The sequence below is a fragment of the Neopelma chrysocephalum genome, unplaced genomic scaffold (genome assembly GCF_003984885.1).
Source record: "Neopelma chrysocephalum unplaced genomic scaffold, ASM398488v2 Primary Assembly neopelma1_102, whole genome shotgun sequence".
Taxonomy (NCBI): domain Eukaryota; kingdom Metazoa; phylum Chordata; class Aves; order Passeriformes; family Pipridae; genus Neopelma; species Neopelma chrysocephalum.
The window spans coordinates 710,374-727,614 of NW_020897765.1; the positions used below are offsets into that span (position 1 = coordinate 710,374).

General features: G+C 39.7%; 1 protein-coding gene across 1 annotated transcript in view; it reads right to left on the minus strand.

Annotated features, from left to right (window-relative positions):
• The window catches only part of GPR158 (G protein-coupled receptor 158), a 193,621-nt gene that overhangs the window by 86,937 nt on the left and 89,443 nt on the right, over window positions 1-17,241 (minus strand). The window contains exon 4 of the mRNA XM_027695650.1: window positions 11,615-11,832. Within this exon, the coding sequence (XP_027551451.1) occupies window positions 11,615-11,832 (218 nt within the window). The remainder of the gene's footprint in view (window positions 1-11,614; window positions 11,833-17,241) is intronic.

Below are 17,241 nucleotides of genomic sequence, written 5' to 3' on the forward strand. Positions count from 1 at the left end.
ATATTGCTTAGATCACTAGGTGAAGAAAGAAAATCAATAATAAGGTAAATAATACCTAAGTTCAATTTTGGTCTATTCACAGACTTACGGTAAATTTAAAAGCTGAATATGTACAATAGTGATCATCAAAAATCTAGATCACTTGAAGTGCCTGTTTTGCTAGGCTATGCAGTCAATTAATGTAGAAACTAAATGAAAGGAAGAAGCAAAGGCATTATCTTCAAGAATAAAATGCACTCTAATATTGATAGTTGCCTAATCAGCAAGAGATTAAATGGAATACATAAAAAAATCTGATGGAATACAAAACCAAATTTCAGGAGCTTTGGAATACCTGAACTACAATTCAGCATTTTATTCAACATGGCCTCACCTATTACAGAAGGCAATACCACAGCTCACTAAACAGTCTATATAAATAGTAGTTCAATTATGTAGAGAGCAATAGTTTGTGGTAAGTTACAGGATAAAAACTCCAACCTGACTGCAAAGCTCAAGATCCATATCTCAGAGGAAACAAACTGACAATGATGTAAGAAAAGAAGGGCTAGAATAAATCTCACAAAGATAAAAAAATCTCATTATTCACATGACTGAGAAGGTAAATGAACTATAGACAAAGATCATTAGATTAATTTCAAATCAATCAAAACCTCATAATTCTGAAGAATTTAAATCCAACTCCGGTTTATTTTATTCATTTTTATTTTACAGGAGCCAAGTGGCTAAACCACTCCAAACTAATAGATTGGATCTGAGAAATGCTCATCCCAGAAATGGTAAAATTTTTCAGCTCTTCAGAATCTATTATGCTAAGTAATGTCTCATTAAGTTTAGATCACTGTATGTTTCACTGCAAATAAAAGCATATTTGCCTTTGAAGGAAATATTGCTATGTAAAATTTAATTATTCTTCCTACCACTGCATTGCTGAAAGGCCCAGACTCGGGGAAGACTCAAGTCATTGTGGACCCTGCCCAAGGAGAAAGTGAAAAAGACTGTCCTACCTCCACAAAGTTAAGAGTTAAAGGGACGACAGATAAGGGCAGATGAGAAGAACAATGAAACAACAAGGCAATATCATGTATTATAACCAGCAATTAGTAGTCCAAGTCTATCAGTATCCCACTCTGAGTCACACAGTTTGTCAGCACTTGAATCTGAAGCCATGATACAGAGGGCAGGGGATGCTCTCAAAAAGCCTGCACCAAACATGAGGAAAATACGGAGGCAACAAAGGGTGTTTTTGAAAAATGTAACAAGATGAGGCTGTTGTTGACACTCCTGCATCAGAGAAATGGCATTAGGAGAGATAAAAATCTCATGTGGGAGTCAAAAAAACAAGAGGTATAGCTCATGTATGATGTCAATAGGGAGATGTAACAAGGACAACACAAAGTTGTGGAACAGAAAACTGTTTGCAGCATCATTTTGAATAGACTGGAGCAGGCCATGACTGCATTGCCAAGGCCAGCTGAAAGGAGTTCGCAGTAGCCAAGACAAAAGATACCAAGCTGAGACAATAAATTTAGGTCTGTGGACTACCAAAGAACATATATTAAAAGGGAACTCAGAAGGAGTTCAGCAAGGTTCAGACATAGCTGGAAGCAAAGTGAGCTCTAGAGTCCAAAATGACTTTCAGTAACAAGCAGGTTGCTACAGTAACCAAGAAAGCAGTAGCTGGGATGTCCTCGAGGGGAGCAGGAGGAGATCAAAGTTTCTTTTCTGCTATATTGATGCTGATGAGAAGACGTCAGAGAAAAATGTCACAATTTTATTTTAGACAGGGGGAGGTATGGCTGAGACAGGGAAGGCAGAAAGCAATCTGACTGTGTTCATAGCACAATGTCCTAACAAGAAGCTGACAGCATAAGCCTGATGCTACAAACCTTCAACTTTTGCCCAAAGAAATGAAGAAAAGAATGAAGAACAGGCACATGATTTAGTCTGAATGATCTGTGTTCAGATTCCACCACATGTTAGAGCCAAAAAAAAAAAACCCACATAAAAAACAGCACATAAAGCCTCTCTGAGCATGCTACCTTTAAATATGAGGTTTGAATAAAAAAATATTCAGTAAAAAATGCAAGATTTTCCTAGAATAAGGTTTCCAATACAGTTCTATTTCTGCTATTTGGAAGTTTTCATGCTACATTTTTTCTGTTGTTTTCTTTCCCAGTTTCTTCTTTATGTTATTTCTTCCTTCTCTTTGAGTGAAACTTCTAAAAAAGCTTATTTCCTCATCTTCGTAAGTGCTTCTCCTTAGTTATACTGTTTTTCAACATCAAAATGGGGTCCAGACACCAGCACTCCAGAATGCAAATCCCAATTGCATCAAAAGCCATATTTCAGCCTCCAAACCTTGGCCCTGTCTATTAGCCAAATGTTTTTCCCAAAGACAAAAGACCTCATACAGCAAATGACTGTCTGCAATGAAATTCTGAAAGCTTTCCTGGTTCAAAGTCGCTCTACTACCAGTTGGGCTTATGCTTGGAATAGTTCTCCTGAGCCTACACTTACACCCTTATAACAAAAGGAAAGGTCTGCTTCAGGAAAGGAAAGGTCTGCTCTTGGAAAGGGAGGCATGCCAAAGACCTCATGCAAGCCATCAGGGACTTTGCTACTGCTATTGATTGTACAAGGAAGGGTCACAGCAGGATGCAACTCCAAGACAAATAGCAGGATAAATAAATAATGTTGCTGTTATTATGCTGACATGATAGGAATTCTCTTCCCAGCAAATCTGTAAATACCCATTCACAAGCCCAAATGAAACTTCAGGTAAATGCAACTCTCCTGAAATTACTGCATCAAAGAATCAGTGGGGAAAGCTTACTATCTCGTGACAGAGCATTTGGTTTACTCAGCTACCCCAAAAGGGCTACAAATACAAGACTCAGCAAGACTAAGAGAAGTAACAGACAACCAAAAATTTTAGCAGTTTGCACAATTAAATTTGTAGCTCTGAAACAGCTCTGGAAAGTTATTCTATGCTGCTATAGTTCTTGTTGTTACAAAATATCTGCTGGAAGTCAAGGATTTGATTACCTTTATTTTTCATTATTTTAAAAGTGAAATCATAGGGCAACACAATTAAACATATTTATGCCTTCAAGGCTACTCCAGCCATGTCTCTTGTGACAGCTGTATTCTTGGCCAACACCCTACACTGAAAGTGCACTATCAGCTCCATTCATTTCAACTTTGAGGCTGTATGTTGTAGAATTTTCTGGGGTATTGGTGGAACAGAAGATAATGATTCATATACTGCAAGGTATTAAACAGCAAGACACTAAGAAAGCAAAAGCCAGGAATCAGTTGAGACATCAAAGTGGAGCAAACATGTCACAGTCCATGGCTGATTCACATCACTTTGAAGGCAGCGTACTCCCTGAAAAATCACGAATGTTTTCCAGGTGGGCCCTAAGGTGTTGTGCAATCCAACTTTGTAGAGACAAGCCCTGGCTTAATATAAAGATTTATAGAGAAGATTGTAGCTTTTGAATTCTTAGAGCTACTATTGAGCACTGATGAGAAGTTATTTTGAAGACCTATCATTCAAACATTGTCCATTAGGAGTAGACTCAGTCTAGAGAACCCTGTACATAGCCATTTTGTGCTTCCTACTGCCCTGCTCTTCTCACTAGCTATTCTTCATGAGACTGAACTGAAATCAACAAACATATTTCATATTTAGATCTTTATTTTCTTCACACTTCAGTTTTTCATTAGGCCTGAAGTGTCTATAGTGGAACCAGGTTTATTTTTCTATTCACATGTATTAGAAAGCAAATATATACAAAAGTGAAATCTTTGGACTTATGTACTGAATGCTGCAACCCTGCAAACACAGGGCAATATCACCCTTGCAGCCATGCCTACCAATGCCTGTTGTTTTTGGAAACTCCAGCAGACAGTACATCATCCCTGAGACTCAACTACAGGCTAACAGCCCCTGTGCTTCTTATCTTTTCAATAAGGTACTCCGCAATTATTTATGTGATAGTTTAAAAAGTACAGCATCCCTAAATGCATCTTAACTACCCAGAAAAATGGTAAGGGACATTTTATGAGTTCTGTTTTATTAATAAAGGAAGTGAGAATTCCACTAAAAACAGTAACAGTTTCGAAAACAACATTGGCAATGTCTTTAAAGTTGCACACCTGAAGACTACAATAAACTTCCTGAAAATTCATAAGAAACTAGGTTCTCACAATAGGATATGATGAAGAAAGGGTGTATAAAGCACTGCACAGAATGTGTATGTGCTGAGCAAACTGTCAGGTATGCCCACCAGAACAGCATGTAAAGGAAGCTGCTCCACCTGCGCAAGATCTCTTCCCTCTAACAAGTTTCCACTTCAGCTGAAATGTCAGAAATTGGTGTCTAGGGAGAAAAAAGGAGAATGTGCACCAAAGATGAAAGGCATCCAGGCATAAGCACATCAAGAAGCACATCAAGTGAAAAAAAAAAGAAAGGATTGGCTGATTTACATTAGCAAAAGAGGTGTGTTTGCAAAGCCAGCACACTTTAATATTTAAAGATGTATCACACATCAATAGCCTCTGATTACCTCACTCTGAATTACTGCATCCTACCACGGCTGCAGTAAGGGAGAAAAGATATTCTTGATTTCTCAGTATTAGAAGGGGGAACTACAACATAAATTTGCATGTTGCCTTTCCATCTATATGCAGTTCTGTGCAGTGTTTACAATTGCATTGTTTAGGGACTATCTTCACAGTTTTGAAATCATATTTAGCAGAACACTTAAAAATATTTACACAAAAAAAGAAAAACAGAATAGTGGTGGCACAGTGTATCTAGCCACGCTGAACACCAAACACTAAAAATCCGTACCCAACCGACTAAAAAACATACAAAAACAGTCTGTTGCTGTTATTTGCCACAGTTCCCTCAAGAGGTAAAATGATTCATTCCTGTTGGTGATCAGTCATGTGGTCCTGTTAACTGCGAGTTTTTTCCTTGACCAGTGTTCTAGATGTACATTTTCCTTCTCTCATTAAAAGTATTTGTATTTCTGTATTTCCAACAGTACTTGAGTGTTCCTAAAGGGGAGTGGGAGGGGAAGACGAGTGCAATAAAAGTTGTTTAGTTATAAATTTCTAATATATGTGATTGGAAATAGTCTTGAATGAGGCAAAGCCCTTCATTCCAATGGCCTCCATCACAGTCCTTTATCATTGTTAATGCCATAGGACAACACCATTCCAAATTGCTATGTTTAAGACTCTCCTCTAATAATTTTTTCCATTATTTTTCAGAGCTGAAAACAACCTTTTCCAAGTGTTCTCACTGCTGTCAATTTTACCTTGACATGCTGGGTTTACATCCAGAGACGCTGGCCACCAGTAGGTTAGGCAGACGGAAAGACCAGATCCCCCAAAGGTTTCCTCTCACACTCACCCTCAGTTCCTGCATTCTCAGCAGCACCACTGTGCATGACAAGGAGAGATGATGGCAAAGTAGTTTGGCTTTACTGCAACTACTCTGAAGCCTTTAGCGTTGATTTGAATGAGAATTCCCAGCAAACAAGACCCTTCTGAATAGGTCTAGGTTGAGATCAACTTCTCTGTTCTCTTTGCCAGCAGAGGTTCTCAGCATTTCTTAAAGGCACTCACAATTCCTCACAGCAGTTGTATCCTACTCAATAGCTCCATGTTTGACTTGACAGGCTGCAATGCAAAGGTCAGCTATTTTCTGCTCTCCTTTCCAGTTCATTTGAAAAGGTAGCCTGATAACTGATGAGCCCTTTAGGTTCTTTGCAGGTAATGTCCTTCTGCAGTCTGGTACTTTTGCATGAACTTGTTTACAATGCAGCTGGTTTCCTCTCTAAGGCTCTGGTAGAGTTTTAGTCCTTGAAATTCTATGCTAAATTTGAAATTTTTTAAAAAATTTGTTTTTTATTTATAGTTATTTAAATGTTCAGTTTCTTTCTGGTAGCTTTGCTACCCCTACCCTACACTGCATGTAATCAATACTGCAGTTGCTGACTCCCTATTTGAGCTCTCCATGGGTTCACATAACACTACTCACACAGAAAAGTTCTCCTATTTTGTTGATACTTTTTCTTACAAAATCACTGTTCAGCTTCTCATTTTTGAGAATATTTGCTTCAGCATCCATGATTTCTAACCAGTTACTTTTGTTAGCTTAGCCTGATACTTTTTGGATGTGTTTTTAGTAGTAATGTTTGCATTATAAAATCAATAACAATGCCACAGCACACAAAAATGTGTGCTAGTATTCATCTTAAGCTGATTTGTTCCCTAGTTGTTCAGCCTGGAAAATACTTTGGGCCTCTGTATACAGCCATAAAGATCTGACTAGGCAGGGCAGAAAGTTGTTCTCTAGGATCCTCTCATACTCTGTCAAAGCCTTTTGAAAACCAAGGAAATAAGGTTGAGCCTATTCCTTTACAGACAGACTCCTCTACGATTGCTAAGACATATCTTGACCATCAGAAGCACTGAGCATGTTCCTTGTTTTACATCCAGTGTCCCTTTGCGTTTCTTACACTGCAGAAACCTCATCATCTGCCCAGATGCAGTATTCAGCAATATTACCCTGTCAGAGCAGTCTAACAGAACTCCAACATTTCCACTATTGAGGAAAAATCTTTTTCCCAGGCTTCATCGCACAACTCCCTCAGTGTCATCAAACTGGTGCTGTCAGGTGCTGTCAGCTTTTCTGATGGGATTTCACATGTTTTCATCTCCCTTGAGTTTTTCAGCCTCTTGCATTTTGTGTCAATGCCAGGCTCAGGGTTTTCAGCTTTCACTACCAATTGGCATGAGGGGTGTTGAGAGTAAAGGTTACTTTGAAGTGATCTGCACATCTGCTTTCCCTTCTGTATTAGCTGAGAATATTTTTTCCCTCTTTTCTCTTTGGCACATTTCCTCCATTTACTCTCCTGTTGAAATGCTTTACCGTTTCCCATTATAACAGTAGCATCTTCTTTATCTGTTACAATTTTCATCTTTTTCTGTCTTTCCCTATAATGCTTTTCACTAGTGGTTTAGCTTCTGCTGCTCCTTCTGTGCCACCTTCTAAATTTTTTTCATTCTTACCATTTTGGAGTTCTCCCTTCTCTTGGCAAAAGGCCACATTTTCTGCCTGTGATTTTCTCCAGTTACAACTCTTGCAGTTTAATAACATTGCTGCTGAGCTGATCTCAGGGCTGCTGAGTCACTTTCACCTGTGTTTGACAAAGCCTCAAATGAATTTGTCAGCATCAATCTGATCTTGCTCATAATATCTTTCGGCTCTTCCATCTTGTATTGTTGGCCAATTCCAACTACTTCTTGAAGTCACTAATTTGCCATTACATTTACAGGTTGGCAGTGGTCAGATTGGTCAGTGGTACCAGTACTTTGGAGCAACTGTGTTTTGGATGAACAAGCTGAATTTTGTTTTGCCACATATCAAATGTGAAAGTCTGTATGAGTAACTAAAAGCTTTTCAAGAAGAGAGCAAAAGAATGTCTTTCTGATTCAGACTCTAGTGTCCTACCTCACTTCGTGGCCTGTGCTGCATTATTAAAGAAGGAAAAGAACAGAGAGTGATCCTTCAAAGTCTATCCTCCCAGTTTCACCAAAATCACTGTGTTTAAACACCCTAGAAATAAAGAAATATATATAGAAATATCCCACGTTATTCTTACAAACCCTATTTTAATTGCTTTATACTTTGGGATCCAAGGTATTTTTTGCCAATGAGTGACATAAAGCAAATAAAAGTTGTGTAATGCACCTACTTCATTTTTTTAACCATTTGAGAGATCCCTTGAACACCTTCTAATGATACCTTAAGAGGAACCATGAATATATGTTCACATATCAACATCTCCTTGTTGCACATGACTTTATACCATATTTCCTGTGCTGTCTTTTCCTCTGTCATCTCTTGGTTACCTATAAGTAGTGTAGCTCACCTAGCTCTTTGAGACCATAATTTTTAAGAGCTTTTGGTAGCAGACCTTGGAAAAAGTTCTCTCATATCCACATGCTCATAATCCACCTTCACAGAGCTATAAATACATTTGTAGGGCATCACATTCTCACAAAAACCCACTTCCCACAGTTATCCACGGACCGGTAGTTCTATTTTTTATTACCATTTCTATGTATTTGCAACTGTGTAAGTTGGACCTACTGATCTTTAGTTCTTGTCACCATTCTTTATAAGCACAGTTGTCACATTTCCTATCTTCCGTTCCTCCTTTACAGCTATTAATACAAGCAGTAGCTTATACCACAGTAAATAGTTCAGCAGTTTTCTAGAGTTCTTTCAAAAGTCTGAAGAGGATTCTTTAGAGGAAACTTAAGAAGTTCTAAAAGAAGAGACTGAAAATTTCAGAGACTTGTAATGGTTCCTCTAAAGAGAAGCCTGGCTTTAAGAAGCCAGTCATATGGCTTGCTATAGGCTTTGCCTATTTATTACCATTCATTTTGTTAAGATCTTTCACTTCTGGAACCACTTTGACTGATATTTACCTGATTTCCCTGTATCTTGTTACTATTACAGCCTAGGTTAGTAATAAAGGTCATGTCAAAACGGAAGTTGTATCATCACATTTTTTCAATAACACTTTGAAAGTAATTGTTCAAAACATTTCCATTCTCATCACCACACTCTTTGGAGCAGTACATCTTTTACCAGGCTGATCTTTCAGTAACTGGTTTGAATCTAGCATATATTCCACACTATTGATGATACCAGGTCAATGGCAATTTTCCATTATAACTACTGCTTGGTCATAAGATGTGCAACCAGAATGATCAGAATAGTTGAGGTATTTCTTCACTTGTCTAAAATACTTATGGTCTGCATCTGCAATTACTGATATATTGAATTTTTGGAGAGAAAGGTTGTCACTTCCATCATGATCTAAAAGATCCCTATGGACCTTTATCATTCTTTTTCTGAATTATTATACTCACAATAGCACAGTCAAGGTGCCTGGGGCGTTTCTTTCCAAGGTGCTTTCCATTGGCAGACCTTAACTTTTCAGGACCCTAGCTTTTTGAAATTAGTAATTACCAGGACCCTCCATGAAGTACAAGCATTGAGAAGTCTTTTGCAGTCACTTTTACTAAAGAAGTAACCTGATCTCATTTACCTTCTGATTTTACTGATCCACAACTGTACCAAAATGCCACATACCTACTTCTTCACTCTTTCAGCCCTGGGGCCCTAATTTAACAGTTCTTGTTCTCAACCCCCTTCTTTTGCTCTTTTAAACTCTTTGAAGTTTTTTTCTTGATATGGTAGCAGTAAACAGTCCTTTGTTAAAATGTTGTATTGAAAACTACTTTTTTGTAACTATTTGAATATTGTAGTGCTATATGTGGGAGAGAATCCAAAAAAATGCTCTTTTCTGACACCCACACAGCACAATGGAAATGAGCAGTTTAACACAGCAACTTTAATCACAGACACATATACTAAACTAATTGTGGTTTGCTTCACTAACAGTTGGAAATTCTCAAAAAGGCAGACATTTTGAACATATTTCAATATGTGTTCTTTCATTTTCATGACTTTCCCCCCTTGGCAGAGAGTACATAGTCAGCTACTAGTTTTTTTCCTTCACTCCAAATTTCTGTCATTTCCCAACGTAACCAGCAGTTTTCTTAAGCAAATACTCATTGTTCTCAGTATGTTTTTCCTCCATACAGCGTCCCATTTCATGGTAAAAACATGAGATTATTTTCTTCTTGAAATCATGCTGTACCAACAAGATAAAGAACATTAAAGGAATATCAAAGAAAAACTCAGTTGAATACATGGAAAGCAGTGGAAAATCTATTTATCAGTTTCTATTCCTTGAAAACATCAATCATAATGGAAGGGTTTGTTAATCACCACATTATTTTTTTTGTCTCGTATTCCCTTCCCTTTTCCTTGTAAGATACACATCTAGAAAAAAGTCAACTCTCTTCTATGGTAGCAAAATCGTAATTAAATACATCTCTGGCCGACTGAATGAATTGCAATGTCTGAAAGGCATCACTTTTCATTCTGGGGAAAAAGAATGCTTTGGTTTATGTCTGGTTTCACTTGTTTGGATGTCATGATTTCTAATGGTAAAAGGCAAGCTGGAAAAAAAAGTAAGGTCAAACCTTTTCATAACGACTGAAAAGCTCTTTAAAAACAAGGAAAGATGTGTATATGCTTCTTTAGTATTGCTTTGGTATTAAAGATTTAGATCCCATCTGGTTCTTTACTCATAGACTACTTTGGAGAATTGACTAATCATCACAAAAGTAAAAATGCACCTTTCATTACTAGCAGGTTTTGTGAAACACAAGATTTCTCCAGTATGTTTAATAAAGATATATCTTTCTTCTTACAGCAGCAGATATGTATATCAGAACATAAGTAAGTGTACAGGTGCAAGAGTGTATGCAATTTTATTCATGTCTAATCTCAAGCTATTTGTGAGAAAATAGAGTCATTTCTTATAAAACAATATTTCAATCTGTAAAAAAAAAAAAAAGGCAAACTTGCTTCTTTCATGATGTTGTTTATGACATTAAGGGAGTACCATTATCAGACTAAAACCTCACAAAATCGGAACAAAGTTCTTCTGCTAAGTTAATGTTAGACAACTAAAGTGGTGCCTACAACAAATTTTCATAATGAAAAACTTCATAAATACAATTAAGTCTGTAATTTGAATGATTTTATGCAATATCATTAAACACAAAGACTCTTTCAGAAACACAAGAGGAAAAAAAAATGTTATTGCTCGTTCCATGATTTCCTGCCAGGATATTAAAGTCTTTCAAAATGAGCCACGCATTTGTAACACAGACACTGCAGGATTAGGAAGATTGTGGGATCAAGCGTTCCAAAAACCAAAATGGAAATGCTTATCTAGCTACAGAGAGTGGATGAGGCTCTTAATTTCAACAATGTAGCATAATGTGTGCACACCTACATCTCCCAAATGTAAGTAGTGAATATATGCCGTCTTCAATTAATTTCTTTTTATTAAATTTGAAGTTTTAGAGAATATTTGGCATTTACTGAGGCAACAGTAAGAGATCTTACAAGAGATCTTACAAGATTTTCAGTGAGGTAAAAGCAGAAGGTTCATTAGGTTAGTAATAATCTTTAACCATAGAATCAAGTTTAAACTCTCTAGGAGCTACCTGGAAGTATTTCTCTTTCATATAATTATTTTCAAGCTAGTCTCTCAAATATATTGAAAACAAACATCATTCCCAATAGTGGTAAAACAGAGACTTTCAAGATCCCAAGATTCTAAAAACCCCATGTTCCCTTAGGTACCTGCAAAATTGGCCTGATTTTCCAGAATTACTTTGAACATAATAGGTTTCCTTGATTTTTGCTGAACATCTACAAATGTAAGAGTATTTCATCGGAAGACACAAATTGCTCAACATTTTTTTTCCAAAACTACATAAACAATTTAGGAAAACATCCCTATTTGGAAATCCCATCCTCCCCTTGACCTGAGCTCCTTACTGATAAACTGACTCTCAAAATGAGAAGCTATACACCTAAGATAAACGAGTCTGTACCACACAGTGAGGAATATCAAAGCAAAACAAGTCAGTTTACCTTTGCCTTGCGAAAATGGTAGACTACCAGCATGCTTATGAAGTCCAGCAGCATACAGAGCGTTTGGAATGAGATGATAGCCAGCCGTAAATACTTGTCCTCCTGTGCATAGCAGGGAGTATCGTCTGTACAGTAGGAACATCCTTCTCTGCAGGGTAGGCAGGTGTAGACTTCCTCTGACAATTCACCAACTGAAAAGCGATTTTCTGCATCTTTTCCTGAAAGTATCAGAGGGGACAGGGGAGACACCCTTTAGTTGTACAGGATGGGGAGTTCATCCAGACAGAAGCAAACCATTACTCTGCTGGGCTCCCTTTCCCTCCCAGCTGGCCTCTCTAATTAGGTTACAAAATAGCTTGACCAGTGTTGCTTTTCTCACTTCAATCTCCTTTGTAACATTCAGAAAATGCAGTCCAAATTAGATATGAAGGAAAGTGAGCTTGTTAGACATCAAATGCTTCCCTGTTAAATTTAAAGTTGGCTAAACCTGCACGGCAAATTCTATGAAGGAGAATTCTGAATGGGGACAAAAAGTATATGAAAGATTTGAGAATAAGGAAAGGATTTCACACAGACACATAAAGAGCAGACCCATTAACTACCTAATGTTCATAGTACAAGCTCTGATCCTATTTCAGATTGTTCCTCAGTTTCATAAAGATGCTATCTAGTGAATTAATGAGCTTCAAATTAGATAAAAGTCTTCTTAATTAACATTTGTTCAGCATGTTGTTGCATGATTGCACTACTCTGTCCCCAAAGCAAAACCAGTCCACTTACACTAAGTATAATTTTCCATTGTTCACACAAGCACATCAGGAAACCTGGAAAACCTACTGGCAAAAATTAATATTTTGTCTATGAAAATCAGTGATTCTTGAGCTGACATCTCATCCATCAAAATTAACCCATCAACAGCACACATAGAAGGATTCCGACTTTTTCTGATCTATGAACACTTCCCTGTAAACCTCTCTAAGGCTTCTTACCCTATAGGCAATTAATGGAGTAAAAAGGTGAAAGGGGGCAAAGAAAGAATATTATTAAATAAGATGGAAAAATTAAATCATTGAAAATGCTTACTATAGGCAAGACAGCCTTAGGAGCTCACAGAAACAAGAGAATGTGGCTGAAGTCAAATCAAAGGTGTGTTAAAATGTGTGATAACTCCTCTCACTTCACACAAGACTAGAGAATTGCTCCAATTTCTTTGATCAAAAATTTCCTCTGTCACTGACAACAGTAAATCGTCCATTGGTTAGTCTTAATTCAAGAGACATCTTATTCCACCAATATGGCATGTGCATATGGGCTTAAGGAACTCTCCTCAGACTTTTAGCTTGAAACATTTTAAACAGAAGGTTATCTCTAAGGGCAATTACTTATTGCCTTCTCAAATCTATGTACGAATGCGCATGAACTCACATCTGCTGACGGTCAAAGCCTGGGAAAGGGACAAAGAGGCCTTATATCCAGGCCTGTTTATTTGGCATGCCATTCCAACAGCCCTGTGCTCCTCGCCCTCAGTGCAGGGTGCTTTGCTCCCACATCCCCTAGTGGGAAGAGAACAGAATGGTATTTCTCATGAAGATAGTGAATTTCTCTTTGGAGCATTATTCTAAACAAAGATGTTGGAAACCTGAATAGAGCAGAGTAGTGCTGACTCACGCTGATAGTCAGATTTTCTTAGACACAAGCAGACAGCAAGAAGAGATTTTGTGCCTTTTTGACCCAGACTGTAGGAGGCAGGAATGGAAATGCTGGAAAATAACCATGCTTGGGCATGACGAAAAGGTGGAGAACCTCTAAGGAATACTATCTTGAAGGTATCTAGGACTGGAAATCCTCTTCAGAGCAAACAGCCATGGGCCTCAGCACATTATCATTCCAAGAGCTTTACCAGAAACGACCTTCTCCAAATCTAACATTAGATCCCTGTTTTCTTAATTCATCATCATCATGGCTAGGCTTCGCGAACGAAGATTTGGGAAGGGCTCTACCCACTTTTCTTGCAAGCGTGTTGGTGGCTAAAAAGGCCAATACGAGAGAGGCAAGTCCGGTTGCAAAAGACACAGCAGAAAGACTCCTTAGATGGTATATTCTGCAAGGCTCGATTCTTTCTGCGTTGTCTTTTCTCCTCAAGGGTGATCCTGCGTGCTTTCTCAAAAGCATCAGCAGCGATATAAATGGTCTGTCTCCAGGCCTCCCGATTAGAGGCCAGAGTGGACCAGTTATGGTGGTCAATATGCCCAAGGCTGAGTTGTTGCTTCAGGGAGTCCTTGTATCTTTTCTTCGGAGCTCCTCTCTTGCGGCAGCCAGTGGCAAGTTCACCATAGAGCAGGATCTTAGGGAGGCGGTGGTCCTTCATCCTGGAGACGTGCCCTGCCCAGCGCAGTTGCGTTCTCAGTAACATGGCCTCAATACTTGTGATTGCTGCCTGTTCGAGAACAGATGTATTGGTCACATAATCTGACCAGTGGATGTTTAGGATTGTACGGAGGCAGCGTTGATGGAAGCGTTCTAGGAGACGCAGGTGGTGGCAGTAGATGACCCATGATTCGGAACCATATAAAAGAGTAGACAGCACTATGGCTCTGTAAACACTGATCTTGGTACTTTTTTTCAAGTGTTTATTACGCCACACTCTTTTATGGAGTTTTCCAAAAGCACTATATGCCTTCGCTAACCTATTGTCTATCTCCCCGTCAATCTTACCATCCGAGGAGATGAGGCTGCCTAGGTAATTAAACTGTTGGGCTGATTTGAGTTCTGACTGGCCAATGGTGATGTGAGGATGATGGAAGACTTCCTGAGGTGCAGGTTGATGGAGAACTTCTGTCTTCTTTAAGCTGACTTCCAGCCCAAAGAGCTCAGCAGCATCTGCAAAGCAGGATGTTAAACGCTGCAGAGCTGCTTCTGTGTGGGCAACAAGGGCGGCGTCATCAGCATAAAGCAGCTCCCGGACAAGATGGTTTAGGGTCATAGTGTGGGCCTTCAGTCGACTTAGGTTGAATAGGCTTCCATCAGTACGATATCGAATGTAGATACCATCCTGATCGTCGAGGTCTGCCGTGGCCCTTTGGAGCATCATACTGAAAAAGACTGTGAATAGGGTAGGAGCGAGAACGCAGCCTTGTTTCACACCATTCTTTATTAGAAAAGGCTCAGAAAGTGTGTTGCCATATCTGACTTGGCCGTGCTGATCCTCATGAAGTGAGATGATCATTTTAAGGAACTTGGGGGGACAACCTAAACGTTCCAAAATCTGCCAAAGACCTTTTCTGCTCACAGTATCGAAAGCCTTGGTGAGGTCGACAAAGGTTACATAGAGACCTTTGTTCTGTTCCCTACACTTTTCTTGCAGTTGTCTGAGAACAAATATCATGTCTGTGGTGCTCCTGTTGGCTCTGAAGCCACACTGACTTTCAGGTAGAATTTCTTCTGCTATAGCAGGTATTAGTCTGCTCAGGAGTATTCTTGCCAAGATTTTGCCAGCAATGGAGAGCAGAGTAATACCACGGTAATTTGAGCAGTCTGATTTAGTACCTTTCTTCTTATACAAGGTGATGATGACTGCATCACGAAGGTCTGATGGTAGTTCGCCTAGTTCCCAACAGCGCACCACAAGCTCATGAAATTTAGCATGGAGTGCAAGGTCCCCATGTTTCCAGACTTCAGGTGGGATTCCATCAACCCCGGCTGCCTTGCCAATTTTCACCTGCTGTATGGCCTTGAGGGTTTCTCCTAAAGTGGGAGCAGTATCCAATTCATACTTCACTGGTTGTTGTGTGATGGACTGAATTGCTGAGTCTTGGACTAGACGGTTGGTACTGAAAAGAGTCTGAAAGTGTTCAGACCATCGATTCAGAATGGAGGTTTTATCTGTCAGAAGCGTTTGACCATCTGCACTGAGTAGTGGGCTTTGGACTTGGTACGTAGGCCCATATGCTGTTTTCAGGGCCTCATAGAATCCTTTGTGATCCCCTGTATCTGCACATAGTTGAGTTTTTGCAGCTAGATCGATCCACCACTTGTTCTGGATGTCACGGAGTTTCTGTTGGAGCTTGCTGCATGCAAGACGAAAGGCTGTTTTTCTTGCGTGACAGGATGGCAGTGCAAGGTGTGCTTGGTGGGCAGTTCTCTTCTTCCTCAACAATTCCTGGATTTCTTGATTATTTTCATCAAACCAGTCCTTGTTCTTCTTGAGGGAGAACCCTAAGGATTCTTCAGAGGATTGCAGGATACTGCTTTTAATATGCTGCCAAATTGTTTCAGGAGAGGAATCTGCAGAATCTGTGGAATGGTTATCAAGCTTAGTTTGAAGGTTTGCCTGGAATCTTTCTCTTACTTTGGCTGATTGGAGATCGTTAACTTGGAGTCTTCTCCTTGGGATACTGCCCCTTTTGGGTTTGAATTTGAGATTAAAGTTGAGTTTACAGCGCACAAGCCGATGGTCTGTTTGGCATTCTGCGCTGGGCATCACGCGGGTATGGAGGACATCGCGGACATCTCTCCGTCGCACCAAGACATAATCAATGAGGTGCCAATGCTTAGACCTGGGGTGCATCCAGGTTGTCTTCAGACTATTTTTCTGCTGAAAGATAGTATTGGTGATGGTAAACTGTTGCTCCGCACAGAATTCTAGCAGAAGTCGACCATTATCGTTGCAGTTTCCAACACCATGCTTGCCTAATATTCCTTTCCAGGCTTCAAAATTTTTACCTACTCTGGCGTTGAAATCACCAAGGATAATGATCTTATCATCTGCTGGTACCTTTTGGGTAAGGCAGCGCAGGTCAGTGTAAAATTTATCTTTTTCAGCAGGGTCAGCTTGGAGAGTTGGGGCATATATACTAAAGATGACAACATGATGCTTGTTGTTTAGTGGAAGGCGTAGGGAGATAATGCGGTCAGAGTGACCTGTCGGCAGATTTTCGAGTTTAGGGACAATAGAGTTTTTGATCATGAAGCCGACACCTGAGAGATGTTTTTCAGTTCTGGACTTACCTGACCAAAAGAGTGTGTAACCGGCACCATGTTCTCTGAGGCTGCCTTCCTCGTGAAGGCGAACTTCACTGAGAGCAGCAATGTCAATGTTGAGACGAGCCAGTTCATGGGCAATTAGGGCAGAACGTCGCTCAGGATGACCACTATCCGCAGAATCGAGCATGGTTCTGATGTTCCAACATGCTAAAGTTAATTTAGGTACACCTTTGAAGGCAGGTGCATGCCTTTGACTTTTGCTCTTTGTGCGACCGCATTGGAAGAAGATGCCCGTTGGTCTGCGGTTAACCAACCGGGTGAAGGTGGAGATGAGCTTTGTTTAGGCCACCTTTTCTAGGCCCCTCTCCGAGTGGAGCAAGCAGTGCTGTCCTTGAAAAGGCTGCTTGGACGTTCAGGGTGCTGCCCCAAGAGACTCTCATCTCCGTCAGTCTCAAATGACCAATATCCTGAACCGCCTGCATGCAGGGTTGGGTCTGCGGCTCCCAGTGCACCTTTCACCTACCGTTTCGACCCTCGCCCGTCGCTACAGGACTTTTTGCATGTGGGTAAAGCCTTCAAGCCTGCGCAATGGATTTTTTAGGTGAGATGCAGTATGCGCGGAACTGAACCCACCCTTTAATCCT